This window comes from Procambarus clarkii, chromosome 17, assembly GCF_040958095.1.
Source record: "Procambarus clarkii isolate CNS0578487 chromosome 17, FALCON_Pclarkii_2.0, whole genome shotgun sequence".
Taxonomy (NCBI): Eukaryota; Metazoa; Arthropoda; class Malacostraca; order Decapoda; family Cambaridae; genus Procambarus; species Procambarus clarkii.
In genome coordinates, this window is record NC_091166.1 from 46,354,778 (window position 1) to 46,381,531 (window position 26,754).

The following is a 26,754-nucleotide window of genomic DNA, read 5'->3' on the forward strand; positions in this document are numbered from 1 at the left end:
AGTGAGTGAATGAGAGAGAGAGAGTGAGTGAATGAGAGAGAGAGAGTGAGTGAATGAGAGAGAGAGTGAGTGAGTGAGTGAATGAGAGTGAGTGAATGAGAGTGAGTGAATGAGAGTGAGTGAATGAGTGAGTGAATGAGAGAGAGTGAATGAGAGAGTGAATGAGAGAGGGTGAGTGAATGAGAGAGGGTGGGTGAATGAGAGATGGTGGGTGAATGAGAGATGGTGGGTGAATGAGAGATGGTGGGTGAATGAGAGATGGTGGGTGAATGAGAGATGGTGGGTGAATGAGAGATGGTGGGTGAATGAGAGAGAGTGAGTGAATGAGAGAGAGTGAGTGAATGAGAGAGAGTGAGTGAATGAGAGAGAGTGAGTGAATGAGAGTGAGTGAATGAGAGTGAGTGAATGAGAGTGAGTGAATGAGAGAGAGTGAATGAGAGAGAGTGAATGAGAGAGAGTGAGTGAATGAGAGAGAGTGAGTGAATGAGAGAGTAAGTGAGTGAATGAGAGAGAGTGAGTGAATGAGAGAGTGTGAGTGAATGAGAGAGAGTGAGTGAATGAGAGAGAGTGAGTGAATGAGAGAGAGTGAGTGAATGAGAGTGAGTGAATGAGAGAGAGTGAATGAGAGAGAGTGAATGAGAGAGAGTGAATGAGAGAGAGTGAATGAGAGAGAGTGAATGAGAGAGAGTGAATGAGAGAGAGTGAATGAGAGTGAATGAGAGAGAGTGAATGAGTGAAAGAGAGAGTGAGTGAATGAGAGAGTGAGTGAGTGAGAGTGAATGAGAGTGAGTGAATGAGAGTGAGTGAATGAGAGTGAGTGAATGAGAGAGAGTGTATGAGAGAGAGTGTATGAGAGAGAGTGAGTGAATGAGAGAGAGTGTGTGAGAGTGAGTGTGTGAGAGTGAGTGTGTGAGAGTGAGTGAATGAGAGTGAGTGAATGAGAGTGAGTGAGTGAGTGAATGAGGGAGAGTGAGTGTAGTAGTAAACTGTCGATACCACCAGTATGAGACTGTCAAGCACTTGCAGTACTGTGAAGACTGTACCTCTCCCAACCAGTTTAAGATAAAAACGAAGCACTACCTAATTAACTCCCTGTAACCTACCTTACCCCTAAATGTCAACCCATGTCTGCTATTTTAAACAATGCTGTTTGTCGACCAAATTGTATATTTGCTATTTTTCTGCCATGTTCCCCCCTTTTTTATTTTTATATTTTCTCAACACAATTTATACTTTAATCTCAATTAGTATCAAGTTTTAGTCTTTAGTGTTTTTCCTGCCCGAAACGCTTTGCGTAATAGTGGCTCTAGGCATTGTATGTACTAGCTCTATCTTGAAATCCATCAATGTTTGTATCACACCTTGTATGTATGTACTTTACCTGAATAAACATTTGAATTTGAAAACATTTTGAAACTTGCTACAAAACAGCATTATTTCTCAATTTTATTTTTCGTGTATTATTAGTACTTGATGCTACCCTTCACAACCTATCCTTGCAACATATTTACCTGAATTTACCTAAGAGGGGCCAGTAACACTAGTAGCCTCAATGAGGACAGGAGGCCAGCAGCTTGTCAAAGGTTCTCCCATTTGCCTCCACAATTTTTTCCAGCTGGATTTTGAAATTTAAGTTTTAGTATTTATGGATTTGGCAGGTAGGCAGTTCCATGGTTTTATAACTCTGTGGGTGAAAAAGTCATCTCCTGTTCTCAGTCCTACATTGTGGCTTGTTGAGCCTGAAACCATTGCTCCTCGGTCATGTTACATCTGACCTTTTGAAGATATTGTGTTTTAACATCCTTTAACTTGATCAGTATTTTAAAAGTTTCAATGATATCCTCTGTTATGCCCGGTTTACAGAGTTCTTAACCCTGTGGCCCTCGACTGTTCCTGGGAAGAGAGTTGACTCAGTTCTGGAATGATTTTCGTTGGCCAGTGTTACATTTCCTCCAACGCAGCTATGTTCTTCTGAAGATGAGGTCGCCACGCTTGTTTTAAGTAATCCAAATGGCTGTGCACCATAGAGTTATACAATTGAATCACTACCTTTTTCTTAAAGTCAAAGATATGCTTGATTAGTCGAAGGGTTTGGTTTGCTTTTTTACTGCTGTTCCTACCTGTTGTGCAACTTTCAGTACATGGTGAATTTTGACTCCAAGGTCCTTTTCTTCCTCAATATGCTGCAGGGTAATGTTATTAATTTGGTAGTGAAAAACATTTGCCAGTCTTCTGACCATTTGTAGAGTTCATGCAGTTCACTCTGAAAGCTTTCAAAATAATTTTCACTTCCCACTTTACCATAAATTTATGTGTCATCTGCAAATCTGATGATGTGGTTTGTAATATTCTCATTCTTGTCATTGATATACATGACAAAAAAGGTTGGCCCCAAAATGGACCTCTGTGGTACCTCACTCGCATTTCTCCAGTCAGATTCATTCTCATTTGGCACAACCTTTTGTTTTCTTTGTTTTAACCTTTGTTTTATCCATTCTAGTAATTCTAGAAATTAGGACCCTTAATAGATGACACAAACCAAGTTATAATGGATTATAAAAGGGCAGCAAACACTTTAAATTAATATTTTACATCAATTCTCACACTAGAAACGTTAGATGACATCCCATTAACCACAAAAGTGTATGCAGGAGGTGAAGAGAAAGAATTTAGTGATATACCCATAACATGTAATATAATCAGGAAGACCACTGACAAACTGAAGGACTCAAAAGCCCCAGGTGTGCATGGAATCCAATCTAAAGTTATGAAGGAACTGGCAGAAGAACTATGCCTACTGCTGAAATTACTTCTCACAAAATCTCTGGACCAAGGGATAGTCCCCCTGACATGGGAATATGCAGTGACACCCCTATTTTCAAAAAAATGTAGAAAGAGCTTAGCAGAAAATTACAAGGCAATCAGCTTCACATCACACATCTGCAAGGTCATGGAAGGAATTCTCAGGGAGTGAATCATTCACTATCTTTCAGTGAACAATCTTGTACAATCGACACAACATCGTACTGTTAAAAACAGGTCCTGCCTTTTAAACCTACTCACATATTTGGAAATGGTAACCAACTACACAAAGGCCTTCCGGTGGATGAAGTATATATGAATTTTGCTAAAGCCTTTGATAGGGTACCACATGAAAGACTGGCAAGGAAATTACAGGCACATGGAATAAACGGATAAATACTTGAGTGGATAAACTAATGGTTGAAACAAAGGGTTGTGTTAAATGGGAACAAATCTGAATGGAGAAATGTGGTTAGTGGGGTACCACAAGGGGTCCATTTTCATGCCAACCCCGTTTGTCATATACATTAATGACAGATGAAAATATTACGAACCATGTCATCAAATTCCAGATGATACAAAGATTTATGATAAAATGGGAAATGATGCTGATAATGAAGCCCTACAGAGATCTTCATGAACTCCACAAAGGGTCAGAAGACTGGCAAATGCTTTTTAATATCAACAAATGCATGTAGGGCATAGCAACCCACGCCACAACTACCAAATTAATGACATTACATTACAGCAGATTGATGAAAAAAAGGACCTTGGAGTCAAAATGTCACTGAACTCACTGTTGTGCAACTGTATCCAGGCATGCAGACCTCATCTTCAGAAGGATATAGCTGCTCTGGAAGGGAAGGGAATTATCAGGGGAAAGTGCCAAGCCATGACGACTATATAGCACTTGCAAGGGGTCAGGATAAGGATTTGGGATGGGATGGGGGTGGGAAGGAAAGGTGCCCAACCACTTGGACAGTCGGAGATTGAACGCCGACCTGCATGAAGCGAGACCGTCACTCAATCGTCCAGCCTAAGTGATTGGGACTAGCTGCTCTGGAGAAGGTGCAACACCAGGCAACAAAAGTCATTCCAAAGCTACGTCAACTCTCGTATCAGGAACGGTTGAGGGCCACAGGGCTAACAACACTACAAACCAGGCATGACAGGGCAGATATTATTGAAACCTTTAAACTACTGAACAAATTGGAGGATGTTGATCAGGACAACTTATTCAAAAGGTCAGATGTAACACAAACAAGGAGCAACGATGTCAAGCTCAACAAGCCACAATGTAGGACTGAGAACAGGAGATGCAGGCAATGAGTCACAATAACGTGGCTAAGGTATGTTGACCAGACCACACACTAGAAGTTGAAAGGATGACGTTTCGGTCCGTCCTGTACCATTCTCAAGTCGATTGACAATCGACTTGAAAATGGCCCAGGACGGACCATGGTACCCATGGAACCGCCTACCCGCCGAAGCCGTAAATGCTAAACCTGTTACGTTTTAAAATCCACCTAGATAGAACTATCAAGGTGAATTGGGGAAGGAACCTTCGACAAGCCGTCGGCTTCCTGTCCTCATCGAGGCCACTAGTCCAGGTAAACTCAGGTAGTTCTAATGACCCTCAGGTAAACCAGGTTAAATAATTTAAATAAAAATTTTATATAATTTACATATTTTTTATTTGCATACCAATAATGTAGTACGACCTACTGTTAATTTTTCAGACGATAACAAGTTAATTACAAAAATATTAATTATTGTGAACCTTGCCGTCAAAAAGCTTCCCAACAGCTGACCTCTTGACACATGAGGTGTCAAGTCCCTCCCACGGCCAAGTTAGTCCTCATACACCCCTCTGTGTGCCCACACGCACCAACCACCATACCTGTAGACACCTCCCGGCAAACACTGGGCGACAAGTGAGAGGTTTAACACAATAATGTGGACTTATCCCGTCACAAGCTCAGCCACCCGGTCTTACCTCTTCACCTGTCAAAAGTGAAGTGACAACATTGACGCTGGGTGCAGGGGTAAGGCCTCTAAACTGACTAGGTTTGTGGTATTATGGACCTGTTGGTGTTCTTCTTTCATCTTCCTACAGTTTTGGATTTTATTATGTGAATTGTTGGAATCATATTTGTGAAGGAACCAATGTTGATATTGAATTCAGGCGTACCAACGATCGAAGAAGAAATTGCAAGATTTGCATTTAATGACAGGATACAGAGCACTTGTTTGAATCATATAATGTTTTTATTTCATATAATTCAAATACACAGTTATCATACAAAGTGTGAGAGAAGATACAAGGAGGGACAGGAGAGTGTGTTTGCGTGGCATGAGGATGGCAGCATTGTCTCCCCGTACACTAGTCCACTAATGTTGCCATATTTTACCTATTTACCTGAGGCCCACTAATACTAGTGGCCTCTACGAGGACAGAAAGCCGGCGGCTTGTCGAGAGCCCCCTCCCTTTTGCCTTGATGATCTTTTCCAGCTGTACTTAAAAAAGTTAACAGAGTTTTGGCATTTACGGTATCGGCGGGTAGGCGGTTCCGTGAGTTTATAACCCTGTGGGTGAAAAATCATCTGTTCTCAGTCTTTTTTTATTATTAACACGGTTTATACATCTCCATTTGTGCAACTGCCCTAGACTATATGAAGGGGAGTACAGCATGTCACAAAGCTAGATACGTGATGCTAAAATCCCCATCACACAGGAGGTTAGTCATACAGAGGCATGTGATAAGAAGTCTGTACTGGCGGACTCTGGGTGCATTGTGAGGATATCATCATGAACACAAGAGTGAATAAGGTCGCAGTGATACTAAAAGTTCCCATCTCGCAGGATGGTTAGTCATACAGGGCCATATGTTCAGTAGCCTGCACTGGCAAATTTCGGGTGCATTATGAGGATATCTTCAGGAACACGAGAGTGAATAAAGTAATTGCAAAGCTCCAGGTACCTCATGCCAACTGGCCTGAATGGTCTAATAACTGGGCATTCAGTGATGTAGTGCGGGAGATCATGCCACAGTTCCTGCTCACAGACTTTGCACCTGGTGAGCTCAGGATTGGGAGATCCGTCACCTGTAGCCACCTGCCACAGGTAACGGTAACCCAACCTGATCCTTGCAACCACTGTGTCCCACAGTCTGGTGGACGTTTCCTGCTGCCCATAGATATAGGTTTCAGATCTGAACAAATCATAACTTGTTATACTGGTGCTTTCAGGTCGTTGGGAGTCAATAATTTATCTCCTATCAGACCTGAGTGTTTGGAACAATATAGTTTTGAGAGCAGAGATGGGCATACCTAAGTCTAATTCAACTTCATCTTTGTTACACGCTAATTTGGCTGCAATGTCTGTCTCATTATGATGGGATTATATTTGTGTTTGATGGTGTCCATACAAAGGAGATTCGAAACCCTTTACTCTGTGCAGCGATTAGGTCATTTATAATTGCTAGTATGTGGTTCTTGCTGTCGATCTTCCAGAAGAAGTTTTTGATTGCTTGAAGAGCAGAAATATTATTCCTCCTCCAATGTTTTTTAACGTACTGGTAGCTAGTTGTGGTGCTGCTAGTTCTGTTTGTGTGGAGGTCAGCCAGTTGTTTAACCTGACACTAACTGTCTGTGTGCAAATATTATTTCTATAAAACCTACATGCTGCTGCAGTCCGTCCAGCAGAAAATTGGACTGAGCCGTCGGTGTAGACACAGTGCTCGTGAGATCTTAAATTTTCGATGGAGAGGCAATTGTTTCAAGTGTTACAGCTTTGAGAAGTCTCAATCCTACATCGTGGCTTGTTGAGCTTGAAACCGTTGCTCCGTTTGTGTTACATCTAACCTTTTGAAGAATTTTTCTGGCTCAACATCCTCCACATTGTTCAGTATTTTAAAAGTTTCGATGAGATCAGTCCTGCCATGGAGCTTCCATCAGTTTTTGGGCTTGCCAAGAGTGTTTTGACTAAGTCTTACTCTCCATTAAAGGGAGATTCTGCTCATAGAATGTCAATAGGCAATGCCCGGGGTTTTGTTATGGGTAGTGGATTCCGTGATAATAAAACCAATAATTACACCCTAACTGTAACTGTAACTGTAACTCTAACTGTAACTTGCTAACTGTAGGTAGTAACTAAGTGATTGTAACCTATCCACCGCTGCCCACTAGATTGGGGAAGGGGGGGGGGGGAAGTTGCAGGACAAACATATCAATTGTGACACTATAGCTCTCCACACATGTTAGTTGCTTAATTTAGAAACTGTACTTGTGGTCGGTCTCGAGCCCATTGTTGATGTGACGATGTGCATTGAACTTTGTAACTAGCTCATCAAGATTGTAACTTGCTTAGCTAAATGAATTGTGGGGTTCAGTCCCTGAGCCCATTATGTGCCTCTGTAACCCTTTCCCTTTCCACCCCATACCCACAAGATGGGTATGGGGTGCATAATAAATGAACTAAACTAACTTGATCCTAACCTGTGTACAGCGTGTAGTGAATTGTTATTTTTAATTCACTGTGTCGGGGGACAGGAAGCCAGAGTGTATATAAATCATACACGTTAGGATTTTATCGAGGTCTTCCCCTCAAGGCCGAATTACTGACCCCGCCCAGGATGCAACCCCACTACAAGCTGACTAACTCCCGAGTACCTACTTGCTGTTTGAACAGCATTACTTGAACAGATCATTAGGTGAAAGGAAACGTGCCCAAGCATTTCGGTCCCGCTCTGGATTCGAATCCGGGATTCTGGATTGTGGGTCGAGAACGAACATGACTGTACTACCGGGGAAGTGATTCAACAAGAGGCTCGCAACAGTCACTATACAAGGCACTTTACATCTATGGTGAGTCACACAGTTACTAGTCTTCCTCCACACTCACTGATCGACGGTACTTTATTTCTGTTTTTAATCGGGGTCAGATTCACGAAAGCACTTACGCAAACACTTACGAATCTGTTCATCTTTTCTCAATCTTTAGCGGCTTTGTTTCCAATTATTAAACAGTTAATGAGCTCCGAAGCACCAGGAGGCTGTTCATAACAATAACAACAATTGAATGGGAAGTTTTCATGCTTGTAAACTGTTTAATAAATGTGACGAAAGCCGTCAAAGATTGAGGAAAGATGTACACTTTCGTAAGTGCTTGCGTAAGTGCTTTCGTGAATCTAGCCCCTGGGGTAGAGTTGTACATCCCCAGGCGCAGATACTGTAGGCGAGATATGGAAAGATAATGAGTAACGTGGTGTTAAACGGGCAGAGCAATTTATACAGTAACTCCTTTCAGAGAGGTTTATCAACTTGATGATGCCCGAAACGAAAGACGTGTTAGTGGTGTAGCGAGTAAACCTAGTTAGTTTAGATTGGAGGGAGTATAAGGTTTACTCGCTACAGTGGCTTTGCAATCGAGGAGACTATCAAGGAATAGAAGTGGAACTGCAAAACACCTCTTGGAGGGAGCTTTATTATTATTATTTTCTACCACAGACGTGGCCATACATTTACAATTCTAAAAAGCATATTTACATTTTCTTCTGTCCTCCATGGACAGGGTGAGAGATTTGTCAAACATACAGTTCAGGGATTTATTGAACAATCAACCAGAGAAGGTGATTGTAGTGCTTTTAAAATGGTAGGCTAAGTTACATACGTAAATACACAGATACACAGATTTATGTATGCTACATAAAGTGTTTGATGTGTCTTTTACATAGTGTCATTAATGTAGCTGATAGGTGAACATGGCGTGCAAGCATCATGGGAAAATGTCAATGTCATAAGGAAACTCGTTCCAAAATATGTGCCAAAGAGGAGAAAGAAAAGAAAGGAAACTAGATGATGACACAGGTAGGAAAACGAGCATTGATAACTTAGCGGAACCTCGGAGAATGTATAATCCACGATGAACATTGATTATGAGATATATAAAAGGACACTAAACTCGGCCACCCAGGAAATCAGATCAGCCAAAAGAAACTTCGAAAATAAACTTGCCCAAAACTTAAAAACAAAAATCTAAAATCATTCTATGCATATATAAGAAGTAAACCCAAAACAAAGGACTCGGTAGGACCCTTCAAAGATAAGACTGGCTAAGTTATAATGGACGATCAAAGGGCAGCAAACACTCTGAATGAATACTTTACATCAGGGTTCACACTAGAAAGGTTTTCACCCACACAAATGCTTGACGGAGGTGAAGAGAAAGAATTAAGGGATATACCCATAACATGCGACACAATCAAGAACATTGACAAATTAAAAGACTCAAAAGCCCCAGGTGTGGATGGAATCCAATCCAAAGTCATTAAAGAACTGGCAGAAGACCTAAGCCTACCGCTGAAACTACTTTGCACAATATCTCTGGACCAAAGGATAGTTTCCTTGGGGTGAATAGAGGCTACAGTTAAGGTTTGGCGCCAAGTCAATCCTCCCCGGCCAGGATACGAACCCAGGCCACAGTGCTGGCGAAGCAGCGTTAGTTATTTTAGTTTATTTATTATGCACCCCCATACCCATCTTGTGGGCGGTAGTGGAAAGGGTTAGAAAGGTACATAATGGGCTCAGGGACTGAACCTCACAATTCAGATAATGAGAATTCTCAGAGATACTTGTAACCGAGTCTAAGCCGAGCAGTAGTAACATCTAGAAGTCTGCTGATTTTATTGGATGAACCATAGATGTGTGGCTCCTCTTGCATGATTGTATGATGATAGATAGAATTACTGGTGTCGATTTCACTTTACCTCAGATCCACAAGATTTTGTTGAAGTTTTCGGTGTACTGCTGCTCTCAGATTGCTCATTGGCAATCGAAGGTTACACTCAACGTCTCCTTTAAAGGCAGATTCTTTGGCTAACTTATCAGCTCTATCACGCATTCGGAGGCCAACATGAGATGGAGTCCACATGAAATGGACTCTGTTGCCATCATTAATAATTTTGTTGTATTTGTGTCTAGCTTCAGACATGAGCATGTTACAGTTATGTCTTAAAGAGTTGAGAGCATTTAAGGATGATAAAGAGTCACTTACAATTAATGAATCAAGTTTGGAGACTTGTACACATTTCAGTGCAAGAAGCAAGGTAAATAGTTCAGTCTCAAGGGGCCCAGTTAATTTGACGTTGGGAGATTTTTAAGTCAAAATACGATGTTATGCGAGCGAACAGTTTTTGTTTGTAATCTTGGTTCCTTGATTGGTGCCAGTTTAGGCCGAGGAGAAGGTGCCTGCATGAGTTATCTTATAGGGTGCCCGTAGGACAGATGGGTTCGTTCTCGACCCACACTCGACAATTCCGAGAAACTTTTAAAATGATGAACAGTTTGGAGGACATTGATCTAGACCACGTCTTTAAAAGGTCGAATGTAACACGTACATGAAGCAACGACTTTATGCTCAACAAGCCACAGTGTAGGACACAGAACATGAGATACTTTTTCACCCATAGGGTTATAAACCCTTGAAACCGCCTACCCGCAAAGCCATAACCGCCTAGAAATTGCTGCGATTAAAAATCCAGCTGGATGAAATGATCAGTACAAATGAAGGGGGGAGTTTGACAAACCGCCGGGTTCCTGTCCCCGTCGAGACCCTATAACCATCAGGTAAATTTAGGTAACTCTAGGAGTTTGCTGATTTTACCTAAATTTACCCAAGGGCCACCAACTCAGCGGCCTCGACGAGGACAGGATGCCGGTAGCTTGTCGAAGGTCCCCACCATTTCTCCTGCCCATTTTATCCAGCTGAATTTTGAGGTGCAACAATGTTTGGGCATTGACGGTTTCGACGGGAAGACGGCTCCAGCATGGGTTTATGGGTGAATAGGCATCTCCTGTTTTCTGCCCTACATAAGCGTGACGTTGAGCTTGAAGCCGGGTTGCTCTTGCTTTTTACATATGACCTTTTACAGAAGTGGTGTGGATCAATATCCTCCAAATTGGATCTGTGGCTCCTCTTTGTTGATAGTATGATAACAGATGGGAATGACTAGTGTGTAACTTTCACTATGCCTCAGACCCACAATTAAGGTTTTATTAAAGTTCTTAGTGTATTATTTTTCTGAGCTAGATTGCTGATAAGCAATCAAAGGCTACAGTCAACTCCTTTTTTGAAAGAGCAGATTCTTTGGCTAACTCGTCAACTCTGTCATACATTCAGAAGCCAACATGAGATAGAATCCACATGCAATTTGAATCATAGGACCATCATTAATAATTTTTCTGTTTGGCTGGAACAGATACATGTATTTATTGCATAATTTAGTTTGTATATATTTTCTATCTACGAATGCGATTATGAAACCGAATTTTGATATGGGAATTCCACAACTCATAAGAGAAAAATGAGTAGCTTGTAATAATAAAGGTACTGCCGTATCTTTATTACAAGGTACCGTACTTTATAACAAAAGCATGAGTCAGTAACATGTGTGATACATGTAGGTAAACCCAATATTATATATGACCCACCAGGCAACATGTGAAAGTATCTATACACGGATGTTATTGTAACGCTGTACCTGCTAAGATACACGTTATGTACATCACATTTCAACTCTGCTAATCTGAAAAGCGAGACAAATTCTCTTATCATATTGGCCTTGATAAGTGCATTATAAATATATAAATATATTTTTTAATACGTTCTCTTGCATGGGTGACGTGTGCCCGAGGATATCGTACAGCATGAGATTACTATAACTTTCTTATGTAGCATTGGATTGTCTCTAGGCAATAGCATTAAAATGCTGCAACAAGCGAATAGATTATCCCGCGATGCTCTTTTGTCTATTTACAGGTTTCCTTCTGCGCTGTCATACCCTCTATTGCTATCATGGTTCCCGACATGGTTGTGCGGGAAGAAAAATTTGAACGGAAAAAGAGTTGAAGTAGAGCGTGTGATTCTCTTGTGAGCAGTGTGATAATCTCCGAAAATGAGTGTGGACGCATACGGCCCCAGTTCGCAAAGTCTCACCTTCTACGACACCGAGGAAGCCGACCTTTTGGGGGCTGACACTCAGGGCTCTGAGTACGAGTTCAACCTCACCCTCGGCAGTCAGACCCAGACTCAAGGAGACCCACTAGACAAGACTCAGCCTAGCCAGAGTCAGGTGTGTGGTGCCCCTCAACCCTGACCCTTGACCTCCTCACCGGGGGTCAGGTGTAGCAGCAGCACGGGGGGGGGGGGGGGGGAGGGAGATAGAGAGAGCTGTACCCCACATGCTATACCCTGAATGATGTACCCCATATGCTGTACCCTGAATGCTGTACCCCACATGCTATACCCTGAATGCTGTACCACACATGCTGTACCCAGTGTGCTGTACTCTATATGCTATACCCCACATACTATACCCCCACATACTGTACCCCCACATGCTGTACCCCCACATGCTGTACCCCCACATGCTGTACCCCCACATGCTGTACCCTGCATGCTGTACCCTGCATGCTGTACCCTGCATGCTGTACCCCCACATACTATACCCCACATGCTGTACCCTGGTGTTCCCTGCCCTATTATACATAGGTTGCTGTAATACGGCTGTACCCATGCATGTAATGTAACAAGTTCCGACGGCTTATTTGTCTGGTCACGTTAAAAGCGGCCGCCAAACATATAATATTGTAATAGTAAATATAAAGCGAGCTGTAAGGCCTCCATTGCAAATTTCCTTTTAATTTTTATGATAAATTTAAATTCTTGGCTTAAAAGATGTGCTGACTGCTGCTGCTGCTGTTTTTAATAGCTCTAGGCCACATGTGTGGGTTATTTTGTTTGGTGCCATGTGTGGGTTATTTTGTTTGGTGCCACATGTGTAGGTTAGGCTACATGTGTAGGTTATTTGGTTTGGTGCCACATGTGTAGGTTATTTTGTTTGGTGCCACATGTGTAGGTTAGGCTACATGTGTAGGTTATTTTGCTTGTGTGTACATGCCAGTACTGTATTTATGTCGCACTGGTGACCAGTCAGATGTGGGGCCTAACAGCTGAGTGGACAGCACTTTGGGTCCGTAGTCCTAAAGTTTCGGGTTCGAGTCCCGGTGGAGGCGGAAACAAATGGGAAGAGTTTTTCACCCTGATGCCCCTATTACCTACCAGTAAATAGGTACCTGGGAATTAGACAGCTGCTACAGGCTACTTCCTGGGGATGTGTAACAAAAAGGAGGCCTGGTCGAGGACCGGGCCACGGAGACGCTAAGCCCCGAAATCATCTCAAGATAACCAAGACCAAGAAATGATGCAGTGGTTGGTTATGCTATCAAGAACAGTATGTTCCTGATTGCATACCTGGAGAGGAATTTTTAGTTGTTCTAATCCCCCAAGCCCGGCCTGGGGTCGGAGTGCAACATGAATGGTGGAAATGTCATCTCGTAAGGTCAAGTTGCTCTACTTTTTCTGAATATCGAGTATTTCCAGTTTGGAAAACTTGCTTTATTTCTGGCAGACTTTGTTAGATGGTTTGTACCTTTTGATTGGGCCTAGACGTCTTACTGGAGGTGCGAGGAAACCCACCTCTCCATGTTACCTGTTCAGCATTATTGTATAAGGCATGTACAGTAATATACAGTTCGTGTATACCTGGGGCATACCTGGTTGATTGGGTTCTGGGAATAGTTCTACTCCCCAAGCCCGGCCTGAGGCCAGGCTTGACTTGTGAGAGTTTAGTCCACCAGGCTGTTGCTTGGAGCAGCCCGCAGGCCCACATACCCACCACAGCCCGGTTGGTCCGGAACGTCTTTTAGAAAGTCTAATTTTCTCTTGTCCACGGTTGTTCCGGCAATATTTCTTATAGTTGCTGGGAGGATGTTGAATAGCAGCGGACCTCTGATATTTATACAGTGTTCTCTGATTGTGCCTATGGCACCTCTGCTCTTCACTGGTTCTATTCTGCATTTTCTTCCATATCGTTCACTCCAGTACGTTGTTATTTTACTGTGTAGATTAGGGACCTGGTCTTCCAGTATGTTCCATGTGTATATTATTTGGTATTTCTCTCGTCTCCATTCTAGTGAGTACATTTGGTGAGCTTTGAGACGATCCCAATAATTTAGGTGCTTTATCGCGTCTATGCGTGCTGTATATGTTCTCTGTATTCCTCTATTTCAGCAATCTCTCCTGCTCTGAAGGGGGAAGTGAGTACTGAGCAGTACTCGAGACGGGACAACACCAGTGACTTGAAGAGTACAACCATCGTGATGGGATCCCTGGATTTGAAAGTTCTCGTAATCCAAACCTGTCATTTTTCTGGCTGACGCAATATTTGCTTGGTTATGCTCCCCTAAACGTTAGATCGTCGGAAATCATTATTCCCAAATCCTTGACATGCTGTTTACCTATTATGGGCAGATTCAATTGTGTTTTGTACCCTGTATTATGTTTCAGATCCTCATTTTTGCCACACCTGAGTACCTGGAATTTATCATTGTTAAACATCATGTTATTTTCTGCTCCCCAATCAAAAACTGTTGATATCTGCATGTAATTTTTCCATCTCTTCAGCAGAGGTAATTTTCATGCTGATTTTTGTGTCATCTGCAAAGGATGACAAGAAGCTGTGACTTGTATTTTTATCTATATCTGATTTGAGAATAAGGAACAGCAGTGGTGCAAGGACTGTACCTTGAGGAACAGAGCTTTTAATTGCACTTGGACTCGATTTTATTTGATTGACTGTTACTCTGTGTTCTGTTCGACAGGAAATTGAGTATCCAGTGTCCTACTTTACCAGTTACAGTATTCCCATTGACTTCATTTTGTGTGCAATCACTCCATGATCACATTTGTCGAACGCCTTTGCAAAGTCTGTGTATACTACATCTGCATTTTGCTTTTCTTCTAGAGCTTCTGTGATTTTGTCATAGTGGTTGAGTAACTGACAGACAGGATCTTCCCATAAATCCATGTTGTCCTGGGTTGTGCAACTCATTATTTTCCATAAAACTAGAAATCTGATTCCTAATTACTCTTTCAAAACTTTTATTATGTGTGATGTTAGTGCAACTGGCCTATAATTTTTTGCCAAGGCTTTACTCCCCCCCCCCCTTGTGCAAAGGAGCTATATCTGCAGATTTAAGTGCTGCTGGTATCTTCCCTCTATCTAGGCTCTTTCTCCATATTATGTTGAGTGCTCTCGCTACTGGTACTTTACATTTCTTTTTGAATATTGAATTCCATGAGTTAGGCCCAGGAGCTGGAGCATGGGCATATTGTCAATTTCTTTCAGAATCTTCCGAGTTCATGTTAATATCCGTTATGTTATCTGCAGCTTGAATGTCATTCATAAAGAAGCTGTCTGGGTCATCAACTTTCATGTTGTTTATTGATGTGCTAAACATAGCCTCATACTGGCTTCTTAGAATTTCACTAATTTCTTTGTTCTCCTCAGTGTACGTACCTTCAGTTGTAATTAAAGGTCCAATACTGGTGGAGGTTTTTGATTTTGATTTTGCATATGTGAAAAAATATTTTGGATTTTTCTTTATCTCTTGTATAGCTTTCTGTTCCAATTCCATTTCCTCAGCCTCGTATGATCGCTTCAACGTTTGTTCTATTTCTTCGATCTCCCTGTTTAGGTTTATTTTCCTTGCTTGTGATAGTTGTGTCTGCCTAAGCATTTCCATTATTTTTTTCCTTCTCCTGTACAGTTGTCTGCGTTCTCTTTCTAGAGTGGTCCTCTTTCTGACCTTCCTCACAGGCACGTGCTTCAGGCAGATCTTGTATGCTTCCTGGAGAGGGTTCCTACCCTACCTGGAGAGGGTTCTGGGAGTACTAGTACTCTCAGAGCCCGGCCTGAGGCCAGGCTCGACTTGTGATAACTTGGTCCACCAGGCTGTTGTTTGGAGCGGCCTGCAGGCCCACATATCCACTACAGTGTAAGTGTAGTTTTGCCACTGTACATGCCCTGAGGTCATGCAAGGATGCCAATCCCTGTATGTTGTTCCTTGGACAGAATTTTGTAATTTTTGTAAGTTATTTTTGTAATATTGTACAACATATGGTAAAAATTCTTATAAGGTATTTTGCTTACATTTGAGAATTTTGAACCCCTAGCATTACACAGTGTTGTATAGCACAATGATATCCCATTAACATGATGTATTGATGAGAATATCATTAGGGCCATGAGGAGGGTATGAATTTACAGTGTTGTATGTAGAAGTTTGTGAGACCAACTGGCACTACAAACACATCGGGTGTGAATGTGAGCGGTAGTGAGGGCTTTAGCTTGGAGAGTGACAGCTGTTGACATTGGTGATTGAATTCTGTACAGAATTTAAATTATTGTAGGTTGACAAGTGGTACATTAAAACAAATTTGATTCTGCACTACACACATTATGCTGTACTGGGTTGGTAGTGCAAAGTTGCAAATATTTGGCATCTTGAAGTTAATAATTTTCTTAAGTTTATTGGAATATTATGTTACGAATTTGAAGACATTGTTTTGTAAAATAGGTCCTGGCGGTACAGTCGAGTGTGTTCTCGACTTGCAATCAGGAATTCTAGGTTTGACTCCCAGGCAGGACAAAAATTGTTGGGGGTGCATTTCCTATTGTCTAATGCCCCTGGTCATTAGCAATATAAGTACCCAGGAGTACCTATTTCATTGTGAAATGTGGCAGCCTTGGTCACTTTGGCAGTACTGAGACGCTCATAGCCAGAAGGGATGCATATGATTTTTTCTTTCATGAAGGCGTCTGTTTATTGGAGTTCTGAGGAAGAGGATGTGTATACTCCCTGTGTACCTATGGGACTTTTTGAATGTTGTTATACCTGCTTGATGGGGTTCTGGGAGTTGTTCTACTCCCCAAGCTCGGCCTGAGGCCAGGCGTGACTTGTGATAACTTGGTCCAAGAGGCTGTTGTTTGGCGTGGCCCACATATCCACCACTGCCCTTGGTTGGTTCGGCACTCCTTGAGTGATGTACAGTACTGTACTAACAAACTTGGTATGTATAGGACGGTGAACCCCCTTTTCCCATGATATAACGGATGGCGTAGTACAGTGGTTAAGGGTTGTTTTGGGTAGCGCATTTCTGAAACAACACAGCTACATGCCAATTATGATTCCAAGTCACCAGGGCTGCAATTTTGCTAGTTTTGGACAGTGTGTGTGTGTGTGTGCATACATACATACATACATACATACATACATACATACATACTTACATAGTATGTTTAATGCCCTGACCTAGCCAGTGAACTAGGTAAAGGGAGCTGATAAGCTACCATCTGAAAGGGAAATTTCATTCAACTCGACAGTCTGTGTTTGTCGGGCAAGTTATAATTATTGCTTTTAGTAATTATGTATTGTGTAACTTATAACAATGCTCAAGTGAATTCTTGATTTTAGGTAAGCATTGATGTTAACTTTAATATTCAAAAGACATCTGGTGTGATATGCTGAATTAGCTAGCATGTGAGGGTTGTAAGAGCCTGCAGGCTACATTCAGCATGATTTACCAATCACTTGGAAGTCTGGACTCGATTTGGGCTACAAGATTATATAGAAAAAATTATCCTTTGCAACCGGTTGCATGGGAATTCTTGGATACACTTTTTCACAAACATTAATATCTGTATTTTAGTAAATTTTGTCCATGTTAATGTACTGTACTAATATTTTTAGGTGACAGTCAATGGAGATGTAGGGGAACCTGAAGTTGAGAAGACAACAGAAGCACTCGGTGATCTACAATTTGAGGAAGAGGATGATGAAAATGCTTTTTATACCAAGGTTTGTTTTTCTAATACAACCCACATGATTTTGAGTGACAACATTCAAAGAATATGATGATTTGTGTACTGTATTTTGTATAGTTAGGTTACAGCAGCCGGATAATGTGTTCTGATGCCCATTACGTGCTGCTGGTGGTGGAGTCGGGTAAGATGTAGTGCTGGAGTGGAGAGTTTTGTGCTTGACCTGGAGGTGAGAACAGAGCTTGAGCGAGGCTGTGGGTGGAGAGCTTGGAGGGTGAGAGCAGAGGTGGAATGAGTGCCAGAGCAGTGATCTCGGCTGAGGGGTAAGAGCGGGTAGCTCGATTAAGTGAGTAAGGCTGGGGGGAGACTGTCTGCTTTGTAACGAGGCTTGTAGTGTATGGTGTGAGGCTTGGAACCAGACATGTGTTATATTGTTTGCCGATGAATATCAGTGTTGGAGAAGGTCTGCGGTATATACAGAGCGATTGTCACTGAATCACTGGAGGAGTTAGACTGATGATCCTATATTCCTAATCAGCTTATATCCATGTTTCACTTGACTTGTTTCCTGGCCCAAGCTGCTGTAAACCAGCTCATGGAAAAGCTTGCTGGTTATTGGAACTTCTTGGTAACATGTATTAATGTAATTACAGATGTCATTAACAGGTTAGTAAATATGAATGCAGGTGATCATAGGGATACGTAGGTGGGACATTAAAGATAATGTGGTTTGCTACATTTTGGGCATTTCAGTTATTGACTACTCTGTTCTCCTGTACATAATTAGGAATCTTGTTTCTTGTTCCTGCTGTTTCCTTCCAGCCATTCAATTTATCCGCATTATAGCCAATGAGGTTTTTACGAGGTCGCCGCTGGTAAAGTTCACACTAATGCACATGCACACAGCTGTATCATTGATAAGCATAGTAGCCAAAATATTGGAAAAAATATTTAAAACCAAATGGGTAGAACACCTAGAGGGATATGACATAATGAGACAGTTTAGTTTTCAAGCAGAAAGATCCTGCATAACAAATCTGTTTAGTTTCTACGATAAAGCTACATATTGGGGTCCCCGACAGCTGAGTGGACAGCACTCAAGATTCGTAATCCTAAGGTTCTGGGTTCAATCCCTGGCGGAGGCAGAAGCAAATTGGCAGTTTCTGTCACCCTGATGCTCCTGTTTACCTAGCAGTAAAATAGGTACCTGGGAGTCAGACAGCTGCTATAGACTACTTCCTGCGGATGTGTAGCAAAAAGGAGGCCTGGTCGAGGACCGGGCCGGGGGGACGTTAAGCCCCAAAATTATCTCAAGATATCAAGATTATCTCAAGATTATCTCTTTTACAGGAAAGAGATGGTTGAGTTGACTGCATTTATCTGGCCCTAATAAAGGCTTTCGAAAGTCTCGCGGCAGAGGTTGCTCTGGACGCTGGAACATAGTGAAGAAGTGGCAGCGAGGCCTCTTAACATGGATGATAAATGTTGAGATTGAAAAATGAGGGCAGTAATCACGGGTAATAAGTGTCACCAGCAGAATGGGTTACCACACGATTCACTTCTAGTAATATTCATATAAATGATCTACCAGAAGAAATACAGAATTATATGAACATGTTTGCTGATGATGCTAAGCTAGTAGGGAAGACAAGAATCTTGGACAATTGTCATGTCCTTCAAGAAGACAAAATAAGTGTGTGGAGCAACACGTGGAAAATGGAATTTAATGTGAAAAAATGCCAAGTTATAGAATGTGGAAAATGAGAAAATAGGCCACCCACAATTAAATTGTGTGAAAAGCTTTAAAGAATTTCAATAAAGAAGGATATCTAGAGGTCGTTTTGGATAGAAAACTGTCACAAGAGGACCACGTAAAACACATTGTGAGCGAAACTTATGCTATGCTTTCCAACTTTAGAATCGCTTTTAATTAAATACATGGATAGTGTAATATAAAAAGTGTTCATGACCTTTGAGAGACCAAAATTTGAATTTGCAGTGCTTATATGGACCCATGTCTCACAGAGTACCAATAAACTGGAATAAAGTTGAGACATGCAACTATAGTAAATGGCTCTTAGAATTGAGAAAAAGAACTGCAAGGAAAGGCTAAAAATGTTAAATATACCAATGCTAGAAAGGGGTGATATAATCACTATGTACAAAATAAGACAGTAACAGGAATTGACCAAATTGTCGGAGAAGAATTCCACAAAAACTGCAACTGTAAGAACATGAGGCAATAAGATTCAAACTAAGGAAACAAAGCTGTTCCCAATATTTAGAAACTTCACTTTTATACAGAGTGGTAGATGGATGAAATAAGTTAAGTGAGATGGTGGTGGATGCCAAAATTGTCGGTAGTTTCATTGCCACACGGCAGCTGGGAGGAAGAGACAACTGGAGCATAGCTCTTCGTCCTGTAGCTACCTTGAGGTTACCTTGAGGTGTTTTCGGGGCTTAGTGACCCCACGGTTCGGTCCTCGACCAGGCCTCCTAGTTATTGGACTGGTCAAACAGGCTGTTGGACACGGCTGCTCACAGCCTGACGTATGAGCTACACTTGGGTAATTACACACACTCATTCACTCACACTACATATGGGGATTTTTTTATTGTATTGTTCACAATGTAAACAAGGAGAGGAAATTTGTATTAAGAATACTTTGTATTATTGTTTCTATCATAAAGAGTTGCTGGTATTGGGGACCTTGTATGCATTCCTTGATTTTCCCAAATGTAACTGGAATGTGTATACTGTAGTTTTATACACACACACATCAGATACACAAACATACCTTCTGTTATATCTGCATTGTGCATTATGTATAGTATATGTGTAATTATTAGTTGAATAACACTTGTATAAAATAATTGTATTCAATCAGTTTTCAATAATAGTACGTCGGCCCTTGACTATCCAAACGAATTGGGACTGGTCTTGTAACAGATTGAATGTGTGTGCTTAGGTATTTAGATTTCGTGTACTATTCATAGTTTCGTGTCTTGCTGCTGCTGCTAGCATAGTCTGCTGTTCATTTGCCTGAAAGACCTCCTGCAAATGAACAGTACTGTATCTAGTTTTTGCTGTTAACTTTACATTTTATTCAGGAACTTCCCGAGTGGGCGTGCCGCTACTGTGGGATCCATGATCCGGCATCAGCCGTCATGTGCAATGTGTGTCACAAGTGGTTCTGCAATGGTCGTGGCAACACCTCGGGCTCGCATATTATCAACCATCTTGTTCGTGCCAAGCACAAGGTGAGGCTAGTAACTGTTTCTTAAACTCTGTCAAGGGTGGATCTGAAACTTGATGAACCTCCTAGAACCAAGCTTTTAAAATGTAGAAGAACTATTCAATATTAGCAATAAAATTGGTTGACAATACATTCAAAACTGTACCTCCTATATTTGTACTACATGTACTCCCTGTATTATTTGTACTACATGTACTTTCTGTATTTTTATGCTCTGTATTCTTGTGCTCCCTGTGTTCCTATACCCCCCCCCCCTTCCCAATGTTCTCCTCAGTTCTTATGTTCTTATACAGAGGAACCTTGGAACTTGAATGGCTCCCAATCCGAACAAATTGGAACTCGAACTCTGTTCGTGCTCAGTAATCGACCGTTTGCCCGGCACTTGATTGTAAACACATGTACATGTAATGGACGAGTCGGTTCCCTAGTAGCTGTCATTCAATGAACACCTCACTAAACTTCTCTGTAAATTTTCTCATGTTTTCTTGTATATTTTTATTTTTAAAATACTGTAGTGTCAGGAGCCTAATATGCAGGTCAAAGTTGCAACTTAATGCAGTGAGAAAGAAATACAGTAGATGATGTAGGATGAACCCGATAAAAAAAAAGTTCATAGTCACATTTAGAGACGAGTCAAGTTCTATGATTTTAAACCTGCTGTACAAGCAATTATAATACTAGTAGAGTTCTAGTAAACTCCTAGAAGATGGAATTAAACTCTGGAATGGAATCTGCAGGTGATGCCTAACAGTGCATTTTTATGGATTTGTGGCTCAGCGGGTTGCAAACCTTAGCAAGTTGACTGATAAGGAAGTCACCAGAGAAGCTTGGCATCTTGCCAGGCTTAGAGAGTAAACACTCACGTCTGGTCACAGACTGGTAAATAGAAAGTTAAAAGCAATTAAAGTGATTAATCATTTTGTGTACAGTAAAGGGTGAAAGAGATTCAAGATTTTGCAGATATTTTATTATTTTTGTTATATTGGAAATATCTTTCTTTATGCTTGATGAGTTAAGTAAAGGATTGTTTGCCTTACAGGAAGTGAGTCTTCACAAGGATGGATTGGTGCGAGATACTGTTCTGGAGTGTTATGCATGTGCCGTCAAGAATGTGTTTGTGCTGGGCTTTATTCCTGCCAAAGCTGAATCTGTGGTGGTTCTCTTGTGTCGGCAACCATGCGCTGCGCAGAGTTCTCTTAGAGATATGAATTGGTAAGATTTCTGGAATAGCTTTTTGGTAAATTTCTTTTCTCCGATATTTGTTAGTGTAGATGTGAAGTGAAAGTGTTGACCATACTTCCCCATTTTACAAAACCTGTGCATTATTCTGCAAACTGCATTGTTCCACTTGCGTACAGTTCCACGCTTCCTCGTAAAAGGTCCCGATTTTCTGGACGGTTGGAAATTTTGCTTTTCCACCATCCCTTTTGAGTTGTCGTACCTCAATAAAATCCTTGGGGAATCTGGTGCCTTTGACATTGTCTTGTCTTTTTGCTCATGTATTAGCATCTAGAATGATTAATATTTTTTGGCAGTTCTGCAGAACAAGGGAGTTTTAAATAGTCTTCCAGGTTTGGTGTCTGTTTCATAAATTCTTACCCCCTATTTTACTTAACTGCTTTTGGTACAGTATTTAGCTTAAAAAAGGTAATATTTTTCATTACCCTAATAATAAAATGTATATTTAATCTTGTTAATAGCAACTATATCAATGGTTGTCCCGTGTAATGCATTTTCTCTCTTAGAATTATTACCATTTATATTCTTTAGTCTGTGTTCCATCTGGGACCTTCCCATCCTTGAAATTGTAGTAATTCAGTTTTTGACAACTGGGCTGGGCTATAATGTCCTAGGATATTCTTCGATATTGAATTAAATACAGTGGCACCTCGACTTACGATTGCCCCGACTTATGATAATTTCGAGTTACGATGTAAATTTGATCGAAAAATGTGACTCGACTTACGATAGTGTCGTCGACTAACAATATTTGTTGGTACACGTTTGGGTTGACTGAGCACGTGGTTTCCGGTCACGCGGGCCGACCTGCCTCGGTTTACTAGAGCTGCCCATTTAGTGACGATCACGCCTATAAGAATTCCGTTTTTGTGGTGATTTTTTGCTTTTTGAACATAAAACTGATTATTATATATCACGCCATGGGTCCCAAGAAAGTCAGTGGTAAGGTTCAACCTAAGAAAATAGTTGAGTTGAGGCAGTAGAGGATATCCCTTCCTCATTAAGAAAATGTGTGAAGTATGGGAAGAACTGCAAAGTTTTGTTGAAAAAACTCGCCCAGATAAAGCTGTAGCAGGCCATTGCATTGACCTTTTAAATGACAATGTGAAGTCTTACTACAGATAAGTGTTAAAATGTAGGGGAAAACAAGTGTTTTTAGACAGATTCTTAATAAGACAAGCAAGCAGTGAGCCACAAGCAGGTCCTAGTGGTGCGCAGGCAAAACATGCCAGAGAATGTATTCCAGAAAAGTTCTCACTGCCTGATGTTATAATAGAAGGGAACTCCCCTTCCAAACAGTAACATCCTTCCTCCTCCCCCCTCATCACCATCTTCCATACACCATCAAGAGTCCTCCATAAAGGTAAGATAAACATATGTATTGTATTGTAGTTCGAGAACAAAACTGTATTCAGTATAAAATGTATTTGTAAGTTAATATTTTGGAGGGTGGGGGATGGATTAATTCAATTCCCTTTATTTCTTATGGGGAAAAATCCCTTCGACTTAGGATATTTCGACTTACGATCCGTCTCTGGGAACGGATTACCATCGTAAGTCGAGGCCCCACTGTATTATGCAAGACGTAGAAGTTGCATGCTTTTTTTGGATCATAAGGATATTCTATCTAAAATCTCAACCCTATTTCACCTCTTTACCAAACTGTTTCCAACCAAAACCCAGTATTCTCTCCAATGAATTGCAAAGCCACTTACCAGCCATGGAGACCTTAAGACCTATGTGCGCTACATCCCACCTCTGCTTTCTGTTGTCTGATCTACCATGCTACCTCCTGTTTCTGTTTTTACCTTTGTCCCCAGTCCACGTGGCGACATCATGCCGCGTACTTATTTGTGACCCAAGTTATAATTACATTTAGAAATTACCTGACCTGCTCCCTTTCCCGAGCATCTATTTGCCGCCCACTACAGTACTAGTTGACTTGTGCCTCTCACTCGCAACAAAATGGTGGTTTATAAATTCATTAATACAGTACATGTATCCGAGCATCTGATTTACTTCCCAGTGTGTTTGTATTTTTATTAATATTCATCCTAGTTTTATTTAACATTGTGCATTTTAGTATTTCATGAAACCAGAATATTGCTTGCTGCTTCTTGTATCCTTGTATCAGTCACTTGAATTCACACACAAGTTCCCTCACTTCATGACTTAAGGCAAACTGCATTTGTGCAGTGAACATCTTATGGGTGCTGGCCCAACCCAAACTGCAAGTAATCGTGATATGCCTGGCATATCTTGAGGTTATCTTGAGATGATTTCGGGGCTTTTTAGTGTCCCCGCGGCCCGGTCCTCGACCAGGCCTCCACCCCCAGGAAGCAGCCCGTGACAGCTAACACCCAGGTACCTATTTTACTGCTAGGTAACAGGGGCATAGGGTGAAAGAAACTCTGCCCATTGTTTCTCGCCGGCGCCTGGGATCGAACCCAGGACCACAGGATCACAAGTCCAGCGTGCTGTCCGCTCGGCTGACCGGCTCCCTTAGGAGCTGGCATAGGAGACTGAACTATCATCCTTGATCGTTTGTAGTTAAAAAATGAACTTTCCCGATTTTGATTGTGAATCGTGAGATTTTTGTTTTAATTTCAGGGATCCAGAACAGTGGAAACCTTTGATCAATGACCGTGCTCTCTTACCTTGGCTGGTGCGTGTGCCTTCAGAAGCTGAACAACTCCGTGCACGCCAGATTACTGCCCAGCAGATTAATAAGCTGGAAGAACTATGGAAGGAGAATGCTTCAGCAACATTTGATGATCTGGAGCGTCCAGGGGTGGATGAAGAGCCTCAGCAGGTTTGCCTCAGGTAATAGAAGCATTTACCTGTTTCAAATAAGTAGTGACTTGATCTAACTGGGTGAAATTCATTACAATACTTACACATTTTTGTTGCACTTTTGACTATTGTGTGTATTGTATGTGGCCTCTATGCCTAGAAAAGCATTTTAGTCAAGTAATATCTATGCAGGTAGTGTGACTTAAAACATGCAAATTGAAATGTTATGGAGGGTATAGTTTTGTTTTTCTTAACGTGTCGTTGCATAGGAAGGTTTTACATTTAATAAACTTAATGCAAATTGGTTTCTGAGAAAAACATTTTTCATTAACCTAATGAGAGTGAGTGCTTGAGCTGAAGGCCTCACTCACTCCGCTCGCTCGCTCACTCGCTCACTCACTCGCCTCACTCACCTCACTCACCTCACTCGCCTCACTCGCCTCACTCGCCTCACCTCACCTCACCTCACCTCCCCCCCCCTCCTTCCTAGACATTAAGAATAATTAACTACAGTGCAGAGGCTTTACTTGAAGATGGTCTCAAAGCAGTCTTGGTACAGGCTAGACTCAAGAGTTGTTGTACCAGCTGGAGGGCACAGACCCATAGAAGATATCTCTGATGGTTGGATTTTATCAGCAGCACCGGGGAAGAGAACTTAAGACTGAAGCGGCTAGGCACTGTAACTTGCAAATAAACTGGAAGTGAACCTTGACGCTTCCATGACGCGAATTGTACATGTTTTTCACCTAACTGATTCGCAAGTCAAATGCACATGATTTAGTGTGCTGTGTTAGATACGAAAGTCCTTCACATACACATGGCTCACATTTGTTTCCTGAGGCCTCCAGTAATTATCCACCATCTTTGAGACAAAAATCCTGAGTTCCTCGCTTTACTTCCAGGGCCTTACTAAAAAGATGGTCCATGTCTGGCAAATTACCATTCAGTGTCTGGACAGGCAGGCCAGCCATACTAGGGACCATTGATCTTTTAACAGCAAATCATATATTTGTACTCTGTATTAATATATTTATGCTTTATAAATACTGTATATCTGTACATACTTTTATTTTCAAAGTTATATATAATGACCACCTTTGACTGATCAGTACAACATGTTAGCATAAAAAACTAATAAATAAAGTGAGAAACAATGAAAATAAATTTACAAAATTATTCCTCGTCTTATTTCTACTGATAAAATTAACATCGGGCCACTACAGCTAAACCACATGAGATAAAAACTTTTTACTTAGATTTTCATGCTTCCTGGATGCATAAAAAAAAAAAAATCTCCATCACGGGGTTGTTGGCTATTAACAGATGTGCAGCCCAGGGGTTAAAGCATGGGACCCCTTACAGACACAATGACATCTAAAAAGGGGCTTATTTAGCCTGACCAAAAATAAACTTGTTTCTACGAGGAACCGAGGTATCCTCTGTGGCAGCTGGCAAAAAAAAAAAAAAAAAATGTTGTGCTGTACTCTTAAATTCTCTTATTTGGATTATTACCTAGTGGTGGCAATTTTTCTTGCTAATGGATTGAGGTACATTTTCCATTGCATTCCTCACCAATTGTGAGGGGTCGAGTCTTGCCTCAGACTGGGTTTGGGAAGTAGAACTCCCGAAACCCTCTCCAGGTATACTCCAGGCAAGACATCTTGCAAGTGTACTTATCATCGTAGGCAGGAAAGTTCACCAAGAAGCCTGGCATATACCTGATGTCTTAATTAGCCCTTAAGCTGCGCATGGCGTATATATGCGCCATGAGTAACATATCCCACGGTGTGCATGGAGTATATATATGCCATAGGGTGCCAGGCACGATTCAAATGGCTCCCGGCTACACGGGGTTCACATTAGTTTCCTCAGGGCTCTTGTAAACAGACGCCATGTTTAAAAAAAATCGAGAGCAATATTCTCCAGTGTGAGAGCCACAG

At 41.5% G+C, this 26,754-nt stretch overlaps 2 protein-coding genes across 5 annotated transcripts in view; one reads left to right on the forward strand and one right to left on the reverse strand.

Annotated features, from left to right (window-relative positions):
- Positions 1-4,835, reverse strand: part of Cmpk (cytidine/uridine monophosphate kinase Dak1) — a 28,232-nt gene extending 23,397 nt beyond the window's left edge. The window contains exon 1 of one of the 4 annotated variants that reach the window (XM_069325934.1): positions 4,703-4,835. The gene's annotated coding sequence lies outside the window, so the exon portion shown is untranslated. Of the gene's footprint in view, positions 1-4,582 lie in introns of all 4 variants that reach the window. The other 3 variants (XM_069325937.1, XM_069325938.1, XM_069325933.1) reach the window with 3 other exon arrangements.
- Positions 4,836-11,625: 6,790 nt separating this feature from the next.
- The window catches only part of LOC138365536 (regulator of nonsense transcripts 1-like), a 55,638-nt gene continuing 40,509 nt past the window's right edge, over positions 11,626-26,754 (forward strand). The window contains exons 1-5 of the mRNA XM_069325939.1: positions 11,626-11,933; positions 17,455-17,562; positions 20,637-20,786; positions 21,822-21,994; positions 24,632-24,844. Coding sequence (XP_069182040.1) covers positions 11,757-11,933; positions 17,455-17,562; positions 20,637-20,786; positions 21,822-21,994; positions 24,632-24,844 — 821 coding nt within the window. The 5' untranslated portion in view covers positions 11,626-11,756. The remainder of the gene's footprint in view (positions 11,934-17,454; positions 17,563-20,636; positions 20,787-21,821; positions 21,995-24,631; positions 24,845-26,754) is intronic.